The sequence below is a fragment of the Lepidochelys kempii genome, chromosome 11 (assembly GCF_965140265.1).
Source record: "Lepidochelys kempii isolate rLepKem1 chromosome 11, rLepKem1.hap2, whole genome shotgun sequence".
Lineage (NCBI taxonomy): Eukaryota > Metazoa > Chordata > Testudines > Cheloniidae > Lepidochelys > Lepidochelys kempii.
The window spans coordinates 32,854,355-32,874,135 of NC_133266.1; the positions used below are offsets into that span (position 1 = coordinate 32,854,355).

Sequence of the window (19,781 nt, forward strand, 5' to 3'; positions counted from 1 at the left end):
TGTTTCATGATTTCTGTGTGTATATAAAGTCTGCTGCAGTTTCCACGGTAAACATCTGATGAAGTGAGCTGTAGCTCACGAAAGCTCATGCTCAAATAAATTGGTTAGTCTCTAAGGTGCCACAAGTCCTCCTTTTCTTATTGCCTTTTTAAGTATATCAGGAAGTTGAGACAGCAGCTGCTGCCAGCAAGCTCTCTTTGTCCTGAGCCCTGTTGTGTCCCCACCCTGCTCTATATGGAGAAGGGGTAAGCGGGGGGCAGGAGCGGGGGGAGGGGAGCACCCTGACATTAGCCACTCTCTTCCTCCCCCATTGCACAGCAAGCAGGAGGCTCCTGGGAGCAGCTCCAAGGCAGCGGGCAAGAGCAGCACATGGCAGTGGGGGGAGGCACAGATGCACTGCCGGCAACTGATAGCTTGCTGGGCGACTGCCGCACAGGGAACTTAGGAGAGCGGGAAGCTGATGGGGGGGGAGGGGAGAGGGCTGCTGGTCCACCCATGTTCCAAGCCTCCACCAGCTAGCTGCAACAGGCTGCTCTTCCTGCAAGCAGTGGACAAAGCAGGCAGTTGCCAAACAAGGTTATAAGGGAGCATTGCGCAACTTTAAAGGAGCATGTTCATTAACTGATCAGCAACGAAACAACATTAACTGGGACGACTTTAAGTGAGGAGTTACTGTATATAAATTAATGCTAACAAATTGCATAGCAGCAGCAGTTAACTTTTCAAATTCTAAGTATTTTTATATTATTTTCATTCATTTTTATTTACCATATAAGATATATATATATATATATATATATACACACACACACACACACAGTTGGTAGTTACTTCTTACCCCTGAAGTTCTGAGACAATCCAAGCCACACTCTTCTGGTGATGAAGTCATTTTGCCTTATGTGCTTACTGACAAATATATTCTCTTCAGCATCCTTTATAGTCAATAGTGTTGCAGAAGGATCTAAGGGAAGAGTTTAGTGGTCAGTACAGAAAGAAATTTTAGAGGTTTCCCTCATAGTCTTTTTAAATTAAATGGATTTTCTGAAAATTCAAAAGGGATCATTTAAGGCACAGAAATGAGAAAGAACGTTTGCTAATTTGGACTCCTAAAATTTTGATATGTAATCTGCAGAGGAAAAACACAGATTAGGAGAACAATGCAATGTCATGAGCAGCCTCAGATCAAAGATAACTTCTTGTTTTGTCATCTGGGCAGGTGATGCAAAATAAAATAAAGAAAATTCTCCTGCAAGTCTGGAAAGATATTAAATGATACTTTATGGAAACAGAAGCACTGATCCTGCCAGGTGCTAAGCATCTTCTGTAAATCCCCTTGATTCTTATTAACCTAAATAGAGGCTCAGCACCTTGTAGGATCAGGCCAATTTTCTGTATCTAAATAACAAATAATATATTTATATACAATGTCACTGCACTTAAGGTGTAATGGGAAGGAGGGCGTGCACTGGGGGAGGTGGCGGGGGGAAGGGAAGGTGTGCTTCTGTGCACCTGATCCTCTGCTGGCATAAAAGACTTTCTGCCAACAGCATAAGTTAAAGAAGGACTACTCTTGGTCTAACCCACGCTGGGTCCAAGTGGCCCTGAATTGGGTGTCACACCTGGTAATGGGAATACCTGCTTCTTTATTTCAGTTTATCTTACACAGTTTAATTAACCTTAAATAGTAAAAAAAATATATACGGCTAAAATTATGACAGTTCAAACGTGCTAGAATTTTGAAGGGAGCAAAGGATTCTGTACATGAGGAATTACATGCTGTTTATATTATCTGTCACAAAACAATCCCCAGTATTTACTAAAGAAAAAAAGCTCTTCTTTAGCACAAAAACTGGCTTTTCAGCTTCTGTGTGCATCAAGTTTAAACTGTGAAGTGTCAACTTTCAAATCCTCGGTGGGATTTCTCTGCATTCATCCTATGCCCAGGGCTATAATAAGAATAACTTTGTAACAAAGCTACAGCCTTTAATTTGTATAAAGTGGTTTGTGTAAAATAAAAAGGTTTTCCACTGGAAATCAGCTTTGATTTTCTGAATCCTTTATCAATGGTTACATATGAGGTATCATTTTATTTATGTACATTCATGTTCCAGATAAGTAATCAGAACACTGCACATCTTTACCAAAAATATTAATCAAATGCTCCAAAAATCATTAGATAAAACCAGCCATTAGACATATTCCTAAATCAAAGAAACATAAAGCAGAAGTTTTGCCAGTGTGTTTTTTCTAATTCTCCCTTAATGATGAGCTATTTACAAGATATAACACATTATAAATAAAACCAAACATACCCAGCTTCTGACAGACTCTTTTAGCCTCTTCTGCAGTATATACTGAAAAATTGTATAATGCCATGTCAAATGCATAGCAATGATCTTTATACTGCAACCACTGCGATGTTCTAGTACCCTGTGGACACCTGGAGGAGCCTTTGGTTTGCTGTGGCTGTAGTCGTCTCTCTGTAAAAATATAAAGACTTTGTATTATGCAAATTAAAAGAGGCTCTGCGGAGTCAAATAACTCTGGGGTAGGGATCCTATATACAAAAATACACACACATGCTGGAATCGGGCTCAATCACTGTGGACCTCTGATTCAGGAGCTGACATTTATACCATAGGTCACAAAGAGATTATCAGTCTAACAATTTATAAAAATTATATTAATGTATATTTATATTAATTTAACTATATTAATTTCTTCCATGAAACATTGGGTCATGTTGAAAGTGATCCCTCTAATTTGAAGAAACTAAGGTAATCTGAGGTCACCAGTTTTATTTATCAGATTTTGCCAAGATAATTGTCTAAGATGAGGGAGTATGTATCAGAGACAGATGGTGACAGTCTCATGTTCCCACTACTCAAAATAAGATTCATAAGTTAATATCGTAATTTTCATAGCACCTTTCACACAAGGATCTCAAAGTGCTTTATTGCTTTATAAAGGGAGGGTAAATATTTCCCATTTTACTCGTGGAGAAACTAAGGCACAGAAAGGTTGTGATTTGCCCAAGCCCCAAAGCAAATCTTGGCATAGTTGAGAATAAAACTCAGGAGTATTGACTGCAAGTCTCCTGTTTTAATTACTATTCAACACTGCCCTCCAAAAGCCTTTCAGTAATGTGTTAGTCAATGTACACCCTGCTCAGCTCAGTTCAAAGTTTCACTCCATTGATGGGCATGGGAAAGAAATGTCCTGAGCAGTTATCAAAATCTTAAAACAGAAATCCAGTGACAACACATGACTTTGACAGAGTCAGTATTTCATGGAAGCTGAGCCAACAAAACTCTGCAATGAAAACATTTTTGGCATAAAGAAACCCTCTCACATTAGGCTGTTTAACAAGCAGTATCTATTTTTAATGCCTGTTTAGGTAGCTGGCCACCACTGTTATCAAATACCAAAGTATGGTGCCACAAAGCTTACAAGATATACTAACCGGTAGTTTGCTACTCCTTCTAAACAATCAGTCTTAAAGAACAAAATGTTTCGTTTAGTCTAAATCACATTTCTTTCAGTCTTCATTTTCTGTTCATAATACAGCATGTAAAATAGAGTATGTGTTAAATTACAGGAAAAAAGGAAATCAGGCTTACTGTCTGAAGAAGTATAGCAAATGGCACCCTCAATAACATTTGTGCACCTTGCACGTTTCCAAAATCCTTTAGTATCCAGAAAAACACAGTTCCCAGTAGATTTAGAGTTTTCCAGTTCCCAGGGACGGTAGTCAAATTCACTTCCATCAGACCATTCTAAATTAGATTCACTTCCCTGATTAAAGAATAATAATTTTTATACCACTGCATTCAGGCCTTAATTAATCAAATATAAACACAGATAACGTACAGAGAGTGATGCACTAAAGAGTCGAAGACCCATTTCCTCCAAGTCAGTACTGAACCAATGCCCAACATGGTTAGCATGTTGTGTCTTCCAGGTAATACTTAAAACTGAGGCCCTGGCCACCTGTGATCACTGAGGAGTCTGTGGTACTCTTAAGTACAGGGTTATGGCCAGGCCAAATCCCAACCTGGTAACATTATGCCTCCCTAATTTTCCCCCTATGGTTTCAATTACATAAGGCATTATTCAAGAGCTGACAATTCCTGTCCTAACAAATCTATTGCTTAGTCATGTTGTGAGCTGTTAAACCACAGGGGTGGGAGCAGTATGTAAAGTTTGTTTATCAGTTTGTGATGAAAGCTACTATGCTAGATTCACTTGGAAGTGTAGGCTGGTGGAAACCATGGCAGTGGAAAGTCTACCATGGCCGGTGAAGGGATTAGTGCAGCTCAAAAGATGGGTAGGGTGGTGGACATATGCCCTGAATTGATGTTTCCCCTGAGCACTATTTGCTGGTGGGCCCCAAGGGGAGCTTAAAGTTACCCTCCGCTTTGAAAACCCTGAGGAAGGATGGTGGCACAGTGGGCAAAGTGGAGCAGAGAGGCTGCACGATGCACTTCCCTGTGCTATTGGGGTGAATTTGGCCCATCATGTAAGTATGAAATCAGACACTCATTCTAAAATACATTTCTAATCCCCTAATATCTAAGTGTAGGAAAAGTTAACATATATTCTTAGTGGTAGGGGAAAAAGAAAGCAAATAATCTTCTAGCATGAAATTCAAGCCTCTAAAAGAGCTTGGAAAGATCACAAAGATTTTGGAAATCAACTGCAGAAAATTACTGCAGAAAAAGAAACAATGGTCATGACAGTAGAAACTTACATCAAGGCTTGATAGCCCAATCCACAGTGGATATCCATCACGCTTTACAATATTGTCCAAAAACACCTGATGGGATTCACTGTGTATGCTGACTAAATCACTTCCATTCTGTTTGCATTCTCTTAATGCTTCATACCAGGTTATTTTTTTCTGAAGGATCCTGTATGTGCTATTTCCATGTAGTATATACTCAGGCAATGGAGGCTTGTTCTCTCTGGGCCCTATTTCAAGATTAAGATCACAGTTAATTCTATACGCTTCATTCATGTTATCAGAAATATGTGGCAGATATTAAAATCTATCAGTCTATAAGAGGGGTCAGCAACCTTTCAGAAGTGGTGGGCCGAGTCTTCATTTATTCACTTTAATTTAAGGTTTCGCGTGCCAGTAATACATTTTAACATTTTTAGAAGGTCTCTCTCTATAAGTCTATATACTACATAACTAAACTATTGTTGTATGTAAAGTTTTCAAAATGTTTAAGAAGCTTCATTTAAAATTAAATTAAAATGCTGATCTTACACTGCCGGCCTGCTCAGCCCACTGCCAGCCTGGAGTTCCGTTCAGCTAGGCCGGCAGCAGGCTGAGCGGGGCCTGCGGCTGGGACCCCGGCTGGCAAGGGGCTGGCAGCCAGAACCCTAGAATGGCAGCAGGCGGAGCGGGGCCTGCGGCCAGGACCCCAGACCGGCAGTGGGCTGAGCGGCTTAGCCCGCTGCCACTCAACCCGCTGCCGGTCTGGGGTTCCATCCGCTGGCTCCTGCCAGCCAGGGTCCCGGCTGCTGGACCCGCTCAGCCCGCTGCCGGTCTGGGATCCCGGCCCTGCCTACATCGAGTGGGTACCTAACTTCTCCCTGGTTCTAGCCCATTCTCTTCCTCTCTCTCTGCACTGAGCTGAGGGTGGGAGTACACTGAGCACAGGGCTGGGGGTGAAGGAGCAGGCTGGGGGTAGGGGTGTAGGATCTGGCCAGGAAATAGAATGAGGGAGGGGACGCAGGGTTGGGGCAGGAGGTTTGGGTGTGGAGTGTTTACCTGGGCTGCTCCCATTTGGTGCGAGGGATGCAGGTAGGAATGTGGGGTCTCTGTGCAGGAACTCCCGTTTGGTGCACAGGGTGGGGGTGCGAATGTGGGGGGTGCAAGAGTCAGGGCAGGGGGCTGGGAGTGTGTGAGGAGGGTGCAGGAGTCAGGGCAGAGGGCTGGGGGTATGTGAGGGGGGTGCAGGAGTCAGGGCATGGGGTGTGGGGGGGGCTGGAGTCAGGGCTGAGCAGGGCCGGTGGCCGGGACCCAGCAGGCCACAGCGTGCCATTAAAAATCGGCTTGCGTGCCAACTTTGGCACGCATGCCATAGGTTGCTGACCCGTGGTCTATAACAACTCAATTCAAGCACTGAAGTGTTCAGTACAAATTACTTATGGGATACTTATTATCTTTTTTTATATTGAATGATAGGAGAAAAAGATGGAGGCACACAGCCAACATCCATCCTGAGCAGAGTACTAGAATACTGATAGAGAGCTTCATCCTGCAAATTGAAATCCATGAGAGTTTTACCAATGAATTCAATGGGAGCAGATGCAGGGTCTTCATTGGGAGTCCTGTTCATGGAAGACTTGCAGGACTAGGCCTTAACATTAACTTTACCTCGCCAGCCCCCAAAACTTTGGGTGTAATTGTTTCTGGATATTACTTACCCATTTCAATTTTACAGGCAAGAATACTGTGTTGATTAAATTCAAGAGCTTGCCAACTTTGCGTACGGTTGTAAATATCCCAAAACCCATCAAAGTTCACTCCAGCAAAAAACTGATTCTTCTTTACATTAGGTCTTCCCTGTCTCCAGTTATTGTAAGACACAAAAGTTTCATCATACCATTTTAGGGAATTATCTGTGGAAAATATAAAAACATTTCTATATTTTGCCTTGAGCAAAAACAGATTTTTTAAGAAATGTGAAATTAATCTACAACTGAAGATGGTGTGCTCCTGACCAGAATTAATAAAACACTCACTTTAGATCAGAAGGCCTGTTATTACCTGTTTTTGAAGTTGCTAGAGTTTCCTCTAAGCCCTGACCAAAATTCTAAGTGTCAAGAGAAAATGTTCTTTGGAGATTACCCAAATTAGAACTGTGAAAATTCAGATTACAAAAACCAAACCAAATAAACAACAGGTGCCTTGCAAGTAACCCAGTACTATTTTCTGAAGAAGGGTGGTCTGGTGGATAATAGCTATAACTAGGAATCAGGAACTCCTGAATTTTATCCTGGCTATGATGCATACTTCCGCCGTAGCTTAATGTGACTCATGTCTCTGCCTTGTTTTCACATTTTGTAAAATGGAGATTGCCATGACCCTGTGTGTTCTGCAATTCCTTAGCCATGCAATTTGCTAGAAAATCCATCCCTCTGCAATAAGGTGCTCTGGAATCTAAGATTTCTTCTCTCTTTTTTTTAAAAATGATGTTTCCTGCCCATGAAGATTACTTTTAAAATAAGAACTGAGTGTAATTGATGCAGTGTTGTATTTCTGAGTCTGCAGACAGTCTGAAATAATAGCTCTGAGAAGTGTGAACTACCCCATTCATCACGAGTTCAGTATTTGAAACCTAAAGATGAAAATTTAAGGCTCCAACACTAAAATCAGATCTTTGCACCTGCATGGAACCCCTTAAGTTTCAATTCTGCTAACTACTCTACAGTTTATTGTTTAAATAGAAGAGTCCAATTACAGCACTTGTCCCACAATCCAAAACTACCTCCTGCTCCACCTCTCCAAGGACTACAGATTGCAACAGAATTCAGACACCCTGCCTCAGAATCTACATCTAGAATGAAGCAGAGTACATGGATTATTGGGGATCATGAAAAAATTACTGATTTACATCACTGAGATTTATTCATTCATCTTTGTAAAATGCTTTGAAGATGAAAAGCACTATTATTCTAACAGAATAATTGCAGAAAACTTACTAAAAGAAAAGGACGACCTATGCATCTGATGAAGTGAGCTGTAGCTCACAAAAGCTTATGCTCAAATAAATTTGTTAGTCTCTAAGGTGCCACAAGTCCTCCTTTTCTTTTTGCAGATACGGACTAACACGGCTGCTACTCAGAAAACTTACTGCACATAATAGAGAATGCAGAGTTGGTCACAAGATGCAGCTATAGGAGCTTTAGTAGTTTGCTACTCAGTCTGGGCTTGAAATTCCAAGGTAGTGAGCACCCAAACTGTCACTCACTTCAGTGGGAGTTGTGGGTGCTCAGAACCTCTGTAAATCAGGCCTATGTATATTGCTAAAAATGTTACCACATATCATTGTGCTCTTTTTAAATCCTGCCTTTTGGTAAAATCAATAACCTGGATTAAGCAGACTGTGTAGGATCTAAATATCACTAGAACAGACAAAAGATGTCCAGTTATTTTCCTCTAAAAACATAAATGAAAATATAAGGCAGTTGTAAGCATTAGTATATATTTATTTTTATGGTGTCTTGGATTGCTCTATCCAAGTATGTAAGAAATGTATCAGTTTAATGATAGGAGGTTAGCAAATTTTATTAAGAAAAAAATCTTACCGCTGTCATCATAAATTATGCCCAGCCATACCCATCTAGCTAAGCCACTGAAAGAACGTAGCTGCTCAACAACAAAGTTATTTTCTTCCTCATCTCTAATATTCAAGACAAATGCATCTAGATCTGTTGAAACAATTTTTAAAATAATAATTAGTTTATTACAAGTTTATCTATCATTTACAAAACAAATTAAGTTTTGATCGCCAATGTTTAATAATTAACACACACACACACAGACACACTCACACTCTAAAAGGACAGACAACACATCAGCCAAAAAAAAATTAGGAAAAATTACTGTTTTTCAAAAGGCAATGTCAACACTACCTGTTCTGTGAGTATTTTGTAGATAAGTGGAGGATTTCAGCTTCTAGCACTGTCAGCTATGCTTTTCAGGAGCACTTCATACACTTAAAAACAAGTACCTTTTTTGGATATTTCTATACAGTAAAGAAAAATCCATTGCTGGCCCATGCCAGATGACTCAGGCTTGTGGGGCTCAGGCTGTGAGGCTGTTTCACTGCTGTGTAGACTTTTGGGCTTGGGCTGGGGCCAATCCCTAGGACTTTGTGGGGAGGGAGGGTCCCAGAGCTCAGGCTCCAGCCAATTTTTAATGCATAAAGAGTATCCTACACAGCAATGAAACAGCCCCACAGCTCGAGCTCTGTGAGCCCGAGTCAGCTGGCATGGGCCAGCCACGGGCTTTTCTTTGCTGTGTAGGATACTCTTTATGCATTAAAAATTGGCCCCTCCGATTTTAAAAAATAGACAACAATATTTGCTATCTTTCAAACTCCTCGTAGGCTTCACCTCCCTAGTTTTTCAGTTTCTGTACAAGCAGCTTAAAAGAGACTGCCAATTTAAAATCCAGTAATTAAAAGAAGTACTTACTTATTTTCTTGCATAAATGGTGGGCTTCTTGTGATTTCATTTCTTGCCATCTATCTTTTGTTATCATGAAAATGTAACAACTATTTTGAAATGATATCCATGGTGTATTTTTAAACTTACGTGGACATTTAATATGTTCAACAACTTGTTCTTTCTCAGTCTCATCTGAAAGAAAAAGAAAACTCTCTTAGGTCATGCACAATTTTAATATAAGACAGCATGGACTCCAGCCTGTATGAAGAGGCCTCCACAGGGTCCAGAGGAGGTGCAGATGGTGCTGGGGAGATGGCTAAGTCCTCCTTCCACATGGAGGTGAGGGAGATCCATGTGCAGAAGGTGTCCTCAGTGGGCGGATCTGGAGGGCACAATCTGGGTCAACACAGCAATCCTGAATGTTACTAAATAATTACACAGTGCTTGGGTAACTTGCTCAGGTGTTAGATGGCCCATTTCCAAGGCACTAGGGGGTTTTTTGGTACACAAACAACTAAACAAGCCTGTTCTAGGAAGTAGTCTAAGTTTAGTGTATATAAATGGAACATTTTTATTTTAAAATAATTATAAACCATCTTTGTTACTGAGTTTTACTATGTATATTACTTATGAAAGCTGTTTTTTTTTTAAATAATGAGAATGTATTTTCTCAGAATACATACTTGTTGGCAAGTAGCAAATAGCACCTGGATTTTCAGAGGAACATTCAGAAGTTTTCCAGAATCCATCAATATCCAAAAACACACATTCATCACTTGTTTCTTCGTCTTCTTCAGACCAGCGACTAAAATCAATGCGCTTTCCATCTGCCCAGCCATAATGTTTTCCATCCTAACATCATACCAATAAAAGATGAGAGACTTACACACTTAAAAAAGTGTCTAGGTGCATCAAATGACATGATACTATATTTCTACTGGGTGAAGTCCTGTGTTTAGCAAGAATTGCAGGTGCTCAGCAGCTCTTGGGATTTGGTCTCTTGTTAAAATAATAAATGAAGTCTGTCACATTCAGTTTTGCTGCGGAAAAAAACTACATCGACTATTGTGAATGGCAAATGACAATACTTATATGTTAGAGAGACAAGTTGGGTGAGGTAATATCTTTTATTGGACCAACTTTTGTTGGTGAGAGAGACGAGCTTTCAACCTTACACAGAGGTTACCTGAATAACTACTCTGTGTAGCTTGAAAGTTTGTCTCTCTCACCAACAGAAGTTGGTCCACTAAAAAAATATTACCGCACCCACCTCGTCTCTCTAATATCCTAGGACCAAACACGGCCACAACAACAGTGCAGTACTTAGATGTCTAACTATTATGCTTGATTTGTAGGCAAAGCCAGGTAGATAAATGGTATCATTTGAACCTGCAATTAACTATGGGCACAATTATTTGTGCATGAAAATTGGAAGCGATTTCTAAGAGTCAGTCTTGTTGTTTCCCCATGTTAGAGCAAATGTAACATATTAATGTTTAATATTAAGTACTTTTTAGAATTTATAATTAGACATATTCCTGCCATGAAGATGACAATAAATAATAATAAAATATAATAATAATTAATCATATTAAAACACAAGAAAAGTAAGAGGATCTATGCTTTAGGAAAGTTATATTTAAAAGTTTTCTTCTGTATTTAAGACCACTCATATTAGGAACTGATACCAGCTGTGATAATCTTTTTTTTTTCTTCTTTTTGTTTTTTTTTAGCTGAATATATCTTCCTGGTGTGTTCAGTACTACAATTGCAAGCTCTCCTGGTACTGTCTCATTGTCTACAGGCATGAGCTGCTGGGTGTAGCCAGTACCCTTCTATATGTTTCAGAGCTTTAGTGCCATATGTAACAGGATGAGGCATTTGATCCCCACTTAAAGGTCACCTACAAAGGGGGGGAGAGAGGTTGTCTTCTTTTTCACTTCTTGTGAAGTACAGATAAAACATGAAAAGTTTGTTTTCTTCAAAAATTCCCTGTACATTTTATACATTAAAAAATACCAGGTTTTTCTTTCCTGTTATTCCTGGAAAACTCTTTGAACAGCTGCAGAAGTAGGAGAATTATGATGTCATAGATACCAAGCAAGTGAAACCTGACCGTGAGAACATTTTTTATTTAGGCTATTTAAAACTTTGTTTTTTGCTTATTTTTGGTAATACCTATTTAACTCAAACATCCATAAATGGTTGGAAGAAAAGATGTTTGTTAAAGATTCAACACCCACTCACACACCCATGCCCCAAACTCTTTAATTAACGGATGAGAAAGCTCCCAATCCACACTGGGAATTTCCAAGAAGTCCTCCAACAAACACAAGAGAAACACTATTGACATTTTTAAGGTAAAAAAGCATAATTTTTTTTTAAAATTCCCTTTCACAACTTTTCTCCGTTATTAAGAAGCAAACCCCACCTGAAAAAATCCATTCCAAGTTCTAAGATAAGATGTTACCAATATATTTCAAACAGTTTTTAGCAGTTGCTTTTGGATTTCATTTGCTATCTTTCAGGTTTTCTCTTTTTAAAAACATTTTGGTTGGCCTTCCTTGACCCCACCCCAGAATTTCAAATGACAGTGGCAGTTATAGAACCACTGACAACAGAGTGGCAAAGATGATGCAATGATATAGTTTGCTGCTAATATAAAACATTTTTTTCCATCTTAAACCCTGAGGAACATAGTGTCCTCTCAATCGGTCCATCAATTGGAGTTCCACACTTGAATGTGCACCTCAGAGAACTGAAAATCTAGTATATAACCCTGAGCACCAGGACTGGTTAACCTCCCACTAGACATCTAGCCTCAAGATGGTTCTCTGCAACTGAAAATAGATGCCCCTGGAAACATCTATTTAAAAATAACCCAGTAATTTTCAGTTTAATTGTTTCACCAGTCATTCCTTTACCATTCCACCCTACCCTAAAAAATGGTTCTTACGAGGGATGGGGAAGAGATAAAACTTACATCTTTGCTGAAGAGTCCAATCCACAGTGGGTAATTGTGAATGGCAGCCTGCACAGTAAGAAAAGCCTGTTGGTACTGATCTGTGATGCTAACGAGCTGCATGTTTTTCTGTTTGCACTCCTGCAGTGCATCATACCAGGACAAATTCTCCAGAATTACTGTGTAATGGACATTTTGATAGGTCAGTGTTTCATTAAGGACTTGCTGTGTCTGGTTGTCAGCAGCCCCTGTAAATAATCAAGAAATAGAAGCATTAAGTGGGATAAACACTGCAAAACATTTTAGTTCTCAGTTTCTTTTGTAATAGCAGCAGCAAAACCCATTCAAATTTCTTTTGGGAATAACCATCAAAAATAAAATTAAAAAAAAGATTCATAGACTGTTGTAGACTACCATTTTACTACATCAGAATGGACAGAGAGTGTATCTGTTGAAAAATGTAAAGCTCTTTTTAAATGTAAATGTGTAAGTCCCTGTATAAAAGCTTGGTAGAAAGGCAGTAACAGAACTACTCGGCTTTGTGGCTTTCCATATTCATTCAATTTAACTCAGAAGAGTTCAAGTTATTAGGGAAAAAACACCTATACTCTCTGGGTGAAATTAATGTGAAACTGTGGTATTCTTCTACAGAACTGCGCACAGATGTTGTGACAATCAACAGGGGCCATGCATCTCTGAACAGTCTGACGGAGAGAGGGATGAGTCAAGTAAAGAGCCATTGGATTCATTCTTATGTAAATACTGGTACAGGCAGCTCTTCCAGCCAGTACATTGCACGAGCAGGCAGAGAGGTAATAGAGTTTGCCTCCATAGCATGTGCTCAGAGTCTTGCACAAAGCCACCTGGTTTATGTATTGTGCTGGAAGTGGTGAAATTTACCGTTTGGGTTCTAATTATCCAATATTATCACAATGAGCTGCACTAATTGCATCCAACTAAGTGATGCATGCAAATAATAAAAAATGCAAACTTCACATGGATGGGGAATTAGAGCATGTGGATCTAATAATTCCAAGAAGTTTATGGGCTGATACCAGAGCTAAATTTGGCCCTACAATTTTGTAAAATGTGCATTGGCATCTAACATAGAGGTGTCTCAGGAATACAAAGCCTTGTCAAGGGAAAAAATTAGTCTGTATAAATAAGAGCAAACAAGTGACTGATGAATAGGCTGACAGACCAATTCCCAAAAGGCAGAGCCATAAGATTAATTTTATGTTTATGCACAATTTGCAGCTGTCAGTGGATTAGAGAGGTGACATGAAAGAAACAGAATGTTTGAACTAGTTCATGACTACTGCCAAGTGCTTCTATGTAAAAGAGCTTCAAAAGAGAACTGTGAGACCAACAGAGACCTCACACACTTAAAGGTTAATGGTAAAGAGTTAGGGGGAAAATGTACATTTCCCAAAGATGAAAAAAGAATATTGCTGATGTTTACAAGCGTAATTATCACAACATTTTGAGATAATCATTAAGTGCCTGAGATGCCAAGGCATCTGAGCTGCTGACTCCCTTGCTTCTGTGACACAAGTGACATGAAAACCATAGGGCCAGACTGTACTTGGCCAAGGATGCCACGGCAGAGTGGAAAACATCTCCCCTGCTGCAGCATCCTCAGCTGTGGCCAGGCACAATTGCAGTTTCTGCAAGAGCAGACTGAGTGCTCCTTCCCTGCATGCCTGGGGGTTTAGAGGCTAGCAATCCAAGAATAATGGGGACCATATTGCAGCAATGACTGAACTTTCACTGAATGTCATGTTTCCTTTTTTGGAGGGAAATATATTTATCAATAGCAGCTGCACTCTTTTATTGGAGTCTTACAAGCATTTTTAATGTTCAGCGCCTTTGCAGTTCATCTTAAATTTTCTTTTTTTAATAATTAATTTTAAAAAATCCCCTTCACATTTTTCATACTGAATCACTATCCTTCCCTCCTTTGAATTAATAAATAATTATTTAAAAGGATAATTTATACATAGCAGAACATACCCCAAAAATGGGTGTACCGCATATTAAGCCCTTGGCAGTTACGCAGTAAATAAGGCTTTGTTCAGATTGGGTAATTGCCCTGATTTCAGTAGTCAGTGGGCAGTCACCAATATAGCTGCACTGGAGCAGTGATTCCTCCCCAGTCCCGAGTATAAACAGGAAAGCCACACATTGTATCAGTGGAGCTGACCTCTGCTTGAAGCCAGGGTAAATTGCACCAGTACAAATTGTGGCTCTCATTGTCTACACCTGGCGTTTGCTCTAAGGTAGCTAAACAAATGGCTGAAATCAAGGCTAATTCCAAGTATAGATGAGGCCTCATATCATCCCTTCAGTGTTAAAACTCACAGGAGATGGTTAAGTGGGATTAAAACTCTGCATGGTTCTCCTCACAGAGTTTCGCCCACGTTGTTCTGGGGGAGAGGAGTCAGTTGCTCCATTCCTCACTGAATGAAACGAAGTTCATCACCAAGCCCTGTAGATCCCCGAAGTATACAAAGAAGGTCAGGGCCTTTCACTTGGAGGCGTTGTACTCCATGCCAACTACTGGACCCTGGGGCCCCCCCCTTCACTCTCTGGAAGCATGACTCCACAGGAACTTCACTATCAAGGCCTCCACTGCCCAGGGCTTTCCCCAAACACCTCTTAAAGCGGGTTTCATGCTGTGGATGGTGTCGTGGAAAATGTAGGTATGGGAAATTTTTCAGGGCTGGTAAGAGGGATGAGATTTGTCCTCATGGCCCCACCACTGGATACCGCTATCCAGTATGGACCTGCTCAGTCCTCAGAAGGATCCTGCCACCATGGAACACCCTTCTTGAGGTGCTGTATAGAGGGAGATTGTGCCTCAGGAGGGGTGATATCCATGCATGAAGGGGCTTCTTGGCAGGTGGATATTAGATGCACAGTCAGCCTTACCTGCTGGCTTCTGGCAGATACCCAAAAAATGCTTCTCAGCACAAGGCAAGAAATTCCATGTTCCAACATATGAAGATTTGGGGTTGTTGAGCATTACGCCACACTGGTTGTTTATCTCCTCATCAAACATCTGAAAACCAGAAAACTCATCAAGTTCATGTATGATACACGCATTCTTGTGTGAAGAGCGCGAATGAAGGTCAAGTTAGGAGAATATATTTCTCTTAGTATGTGCAGAGCAGTAGAACAACACACAGCTAGTTTATTTTGCAATGTTACCTAGTTGCTGGATTGTTTGTTTGTGAAAAAAAATTACCTGGACCCACTATACTCTTTAAAAATTCTTGTTAATCAATGGCATTCCATTATGTTTCTTATGCTGCTCCATGAACAGCGCAGCCAGGAAAACTGTCAAGGTTCCTCCCCCATTCTGAACGCTAAGGTACAGATGTGGGGACCTGCATGAAAACCTCCTAAGCTTATCTTTACCAGCTTAGGTCAAAACTTCCCCAAGGTACAAAATATTCCACCCTTTGTCCTTGGATTGGCCGCTACCACCACCAAACAAATACTGGTTACTGGGGAAGAGCTGTTTGGAAACGTCTTTCCCCTCAATACTTCCCAAAACCTTGCACCCCACTTCCTGGACAAGGTTTGGTAAAAAGCCTCACCAATTTGCCTAGGTGACTACAGGCCCAGACCCTTGGATCTTAAGAACAATGAACAATCCTCCCAACACTTGCACCCTCCCCTCTCCTGGGAAATGTTGGATAAAAAACCTCACCAATTTGCATAGGTGACCACAGACCCAAACCCTTGGATCTGAGAACAATGAAAAAACATTCAGTTTTCTTACAAGAAGACTTTTAATAGAAATAGGAGTAAATAGAAGTAAAGAAATCCCCTCTGTAAAATCAGGATGGTAGATACCTTACAGGGTAATTAGATTCAAAACATAGAGAATCCCTCTAGGCAAACCCTTAAGTTACAAAAAAGATACACAGACAGAAATAGTTATTCTATTCAGCACAATTCTTTTCTCAGCCATTTAAAGAAATCGTAATCTAACACATACCTAGCTAGATTACTTACTAAAAGTTCTAAGACTCCATTCCTGGTCTATCCCGGACAAAAGCAGCATATAGACAGACAGAGACCCTTTGTTTCCCTCCCTCCTCCCAGCTTTTGAAAGTATCTTGTCTCCTCATTGGTCATTTTAGTCAGGTGTCAGCAAGGTTACCTTTAGCTTCTTAACCCTTTACAGGTGAGAGGAGTTTTCCTCTGGCCAGGAGGGATTTTAAAGGGGTTTACCCTTCCCTTTATATTTATGACAAAAACAATGATGTATAATGGTTTATGGATGTATTCTGCACATAACTGAACCAAAAACTATATAGTAACATCCCTCTGCTGCCTACATTTTTATGGAACGTGGCACTTCAGCTACATATTGGATATGCAGAGACTAAAGAGATTTCAATTTTTACATCCCTTTCCATCTTAATAATTAATTAGTGTTCAAAACATCTCATCCGAATAAAGATACGAAGAGCTCAGTCATTACTGGTCACGATGTCTGCCAATTAAGAATACAATTTCTTGGTTTGGGTCCTTTACATTTTTTTTTCTCTTTTGTTATTTTGATACAGTTACCAAAACACCAACATTCTATACTTTTTATAGGACAAAAGATCACCTGGATTTGTATATTCAAATAAATAACTTACATCAAGTGGAATCTTTCTTAGCGTTCCTCTCAGCAATGGGTGAAAGTTACCGTACAGCAGTCTACTGCCATCTACCCATTTGTTTTCCCTTGTGCTGAAAATAAACTTCAAACCAATCCAAATGTTTTCTTCCAAACCAGGAAGCAAGGATGTTAAAAAATCTGTTGGGCAGAAAAATAAATATTTACATACTATGATTTAGAAAACCACAGTAAACATTTGAAAAGCAGCTTGCATAAAATAAAATAATACAACCCCCATCTACATTACTTCATTTCCCACCGTAGTCCTTGAAAGTGCAATAAGCCATTTTAATAGAGTATTAAGTGTTTTGTAATTTTATCATTCCATCCTTTCCATATCCAACAAGGACATTATTTAAAAAAATCATTTGAAAGGATTAGCATTCTAACAGGCTAAGGTCTAACTGAGGGCCAGGAGATGAGTTTAACTTGTTTCTGTCTCTCTCCTCCTCTCCCTCCCTGACATCAACCCTATCTCCTTGCGTCTCTACCCAAATTTCAGACGGTGCCTCCCTACTGTTCTGTAAGACCTTCTATTGACTCCCCACAGAAGCATCAAAAGTGGGCTCCATGCCCTCTTTGAGGGCATGGACAGTCTCACTTGCTTCCCACACACCTCGCTCTCTGACTGGGCATGCCTCTAAAACAGAACCACTTACTGAATATGTGTCTGACTTACTCAACCAAGAAACAGAGAAAGTCAGGATAGAGGGAGAGGATCAGTTCCAACTGAGAAAGGCTCTACTCAGGAATCCCAAACCAGCCACTCTTTGTTCTCTATGGCAACACCCACTATTGGGTGAGGTTACCGGTCCTTAATGTGTGGCAGGGCTTGCCAGGGCTGAGCCCCAGCACCTCTAGGTTTGGCAGTTCAGAGCCCCGACACCTCTGGGCTTGCCACGTCAGTTATGAATGTAAAATAATTGCTTGAGCCCCAGCACCTAATTGCTTGAGCCCCAGCACCTCTTTCATTACAAATTAAGCACTGAATGTTAGTTAAGACATTTAGAACTATCTACCTGCTATATGTTAGGAAAGAGATTGAGACTAGCTTGGAGTTAGCTACCTGCTATATGTTAGCTAGCTCCAGGTTAGTCCCAAACTCTTTTCCTAAACTAGACAAACCCATTAAAGGTTAAAACCTCTCAGGATTTGTCACTATCTGATAGCCAGCTACAGAAAGGGCCACAGTACATGAGGGAGGGAGGGAAGGCTGGCAGGAAGAGGTGGTTACCTAAATTGTGGCAGAGCTGTCTTTCTCCACCACAGCTTTGCCATTGCACTAACTTGCCTGGCAGAAATCTGTCATCAGGACTAATTTATTATGCTAAATATCAATCAATTGAAATGAACTTCCATTTACACAATCATGTTAAGAAATGTTTGAAGCAGAATAGGCTTTTCTAGGGCTAAAAGAGTTCTGAATTGCTCCAGTCTCAGTCACTTGAGTTCCAGTGTGGGTCCATCCCAATACCCAATGCTGAGACAGAGCAGAAAACTGCTCTTCCACTGCGCACTGTTAACTACTGAAGTGATCTGCTTGGTCTACTTTCTGTATTCCACTGCACTGAATTGAGTTGGCTGGAGGTCACTTACCTATAAAAATAATGCTACATATAATACGGAGATCTGTTGTGAGCTACTTCTTCAGACATATCTGTAGGCAACTACCCACCCACTACACAAATACAAATGTATTAACAGATGTCTCTCTCAACAGATAGGTAGTCTGCACATCTGTAGAGAGCCATTTGCAGCAAATGTCTTCTCTTCACTGCATTCATCTCAATGAGGTTTTAACATATGAAGTAAAGTTTGGGAACTGCTTCAGACACAGCCCCTCCACTCGTCATAAATCTCTGGTAGTCTTTACAATTTCCAATTCCTTTCATATGCAAGGGTAGGAAAAGAAACTGGTCTTTGAACTGGTTCTTTTCCTTTTTCCATGGTTTGCCCATTGTGTGTGCATTTCCCATTCTGTGGCAGACAGAATTCCTCTGACACAGGGCAAATAATTAAAGGCATTAGTTATAGGTATTTATTTTATTGTGAATTTTTAGACTTATTTCAGTAAGACTCAAAGTAACTGAATGATTTTACAATCAGATAACACTGCCACATAATTCCTAGTCTGCTGCACGATTCTGTGCAGTTCTGCTGCATAGACTGGGGAAGGTGCTTGACATATTATTTTGGTCTAAAGTGCTACACAGTATAAAGAGCCTTGAATTTATCATCATACCTTGTTCAGCTTGGCTTGAGATTGATGGAAGAGTGCCTCCAAAAGTTTCACATACTTCATTGGCATCTTTAAATTTTAAAAATCTGTGTACTAGCTTTAGAAAACACTGCAAAATAAAAATGGTAAAAGCTTATGCAATGTAGCAGGAGTTCAGTTTCTCTTTAAGATTTATTGTATCTTAGTTGTAATTCATAAACCAATGACCCTAAAACCCTCACACCTCACTTATCTTGCTTTCTGTGAGAAAGTATTAGAAATGCAATTATAGATAAATGCATTCAGGCTCTGATTCAGCAAGGTGCCTATAACAGGGTGACTGTTCCTTTAAGGATAGTAGGGTCAGTCAACCCTGTTTTCCTTTAAGATTCCTAGGACTTTTGGAGCAGATGAAGGCCTACAGAAGGGCAGAGGCAGGTGTTGGGAGAGAGGAAGATGGTCCCAGAGATGTAGTTAATGCTTGGGGGAAACCAAGGTTACTGTTTCTTTAAAGGCCCAGAAGCCTTGTAATGCAGGGTGGGACAAGGCTCCCCTCTCTCACAGCTAAGTGGGAGGAGCCTGGAGAAGGAGAACAGCATATAGCTGCCTCCCTTTTCACAAGAGGGCAAGGATTGCCATCTGCTAATCTCTCTCAGCCCAGGGAGAAAAAGAGCTGAACTACAAAGTGGGGGAGGCAGCTGGGAAAGAACCTGGTTTTAAGGCATCAGCTATCC

At 40.4% G+C, this 19,781-nt stretch overlaps 1 protein-coding gene across 1 annotated transcript in view; it reads right to left on the reverse strand.

Moving 5' to 3' along the window:
- The window catches only part of LY75 (lymphocyte antigen 75), an 82,762-nt gene that overhangs the window by 16,915 nt on the left and 46,066 nt on the right, over positions 1-19,781 (reverse strand). Inside the window, exons 22-33 of the mRNA XM_073305589.1 lie at positions 19,072-19,177; positions 16,807-16,967; positions 15,080-15,209; positions 12,170-12,396; positions 9,870-10,038; positions 9,214-9,378; positions 8,323-8,445; positions 6,439-6,633; positions 4,751-4,971; positions 3,621-3,795; positions 2,313-2,480; positions 839-961 (exon numbers count right to left, since the gene is read on the reverse strand). Coding sequence (XP_073161690.1) covers positions 839-961; positions 2,313-2,480; positions 3,621-3,795; positions 4,751-4,971; positions 6,439-6,633; positions 8,323-8,445; positions 9,214-9,378; positions 9,870-10,038; positions 12,170-12,396; positions 15,080-15,209; positions 16,807-16,967; positions 19,072-19,177 — 1,963 coding nt within the window. The remainder of the gene's footprint in view (positions 1-838; positions 962-2,312; positions 2,481-3,620; positions 3,796-4,750; positions 4,972-6,438; positions 6,634-8,322; positions 8,446-9,213; positions 9,379-9,869; positions 10,039-12,169; positions 12,397-15,079; positions 15,210-16,806; positions 16,968-19,071; positions 19,178-19,781) is intronic.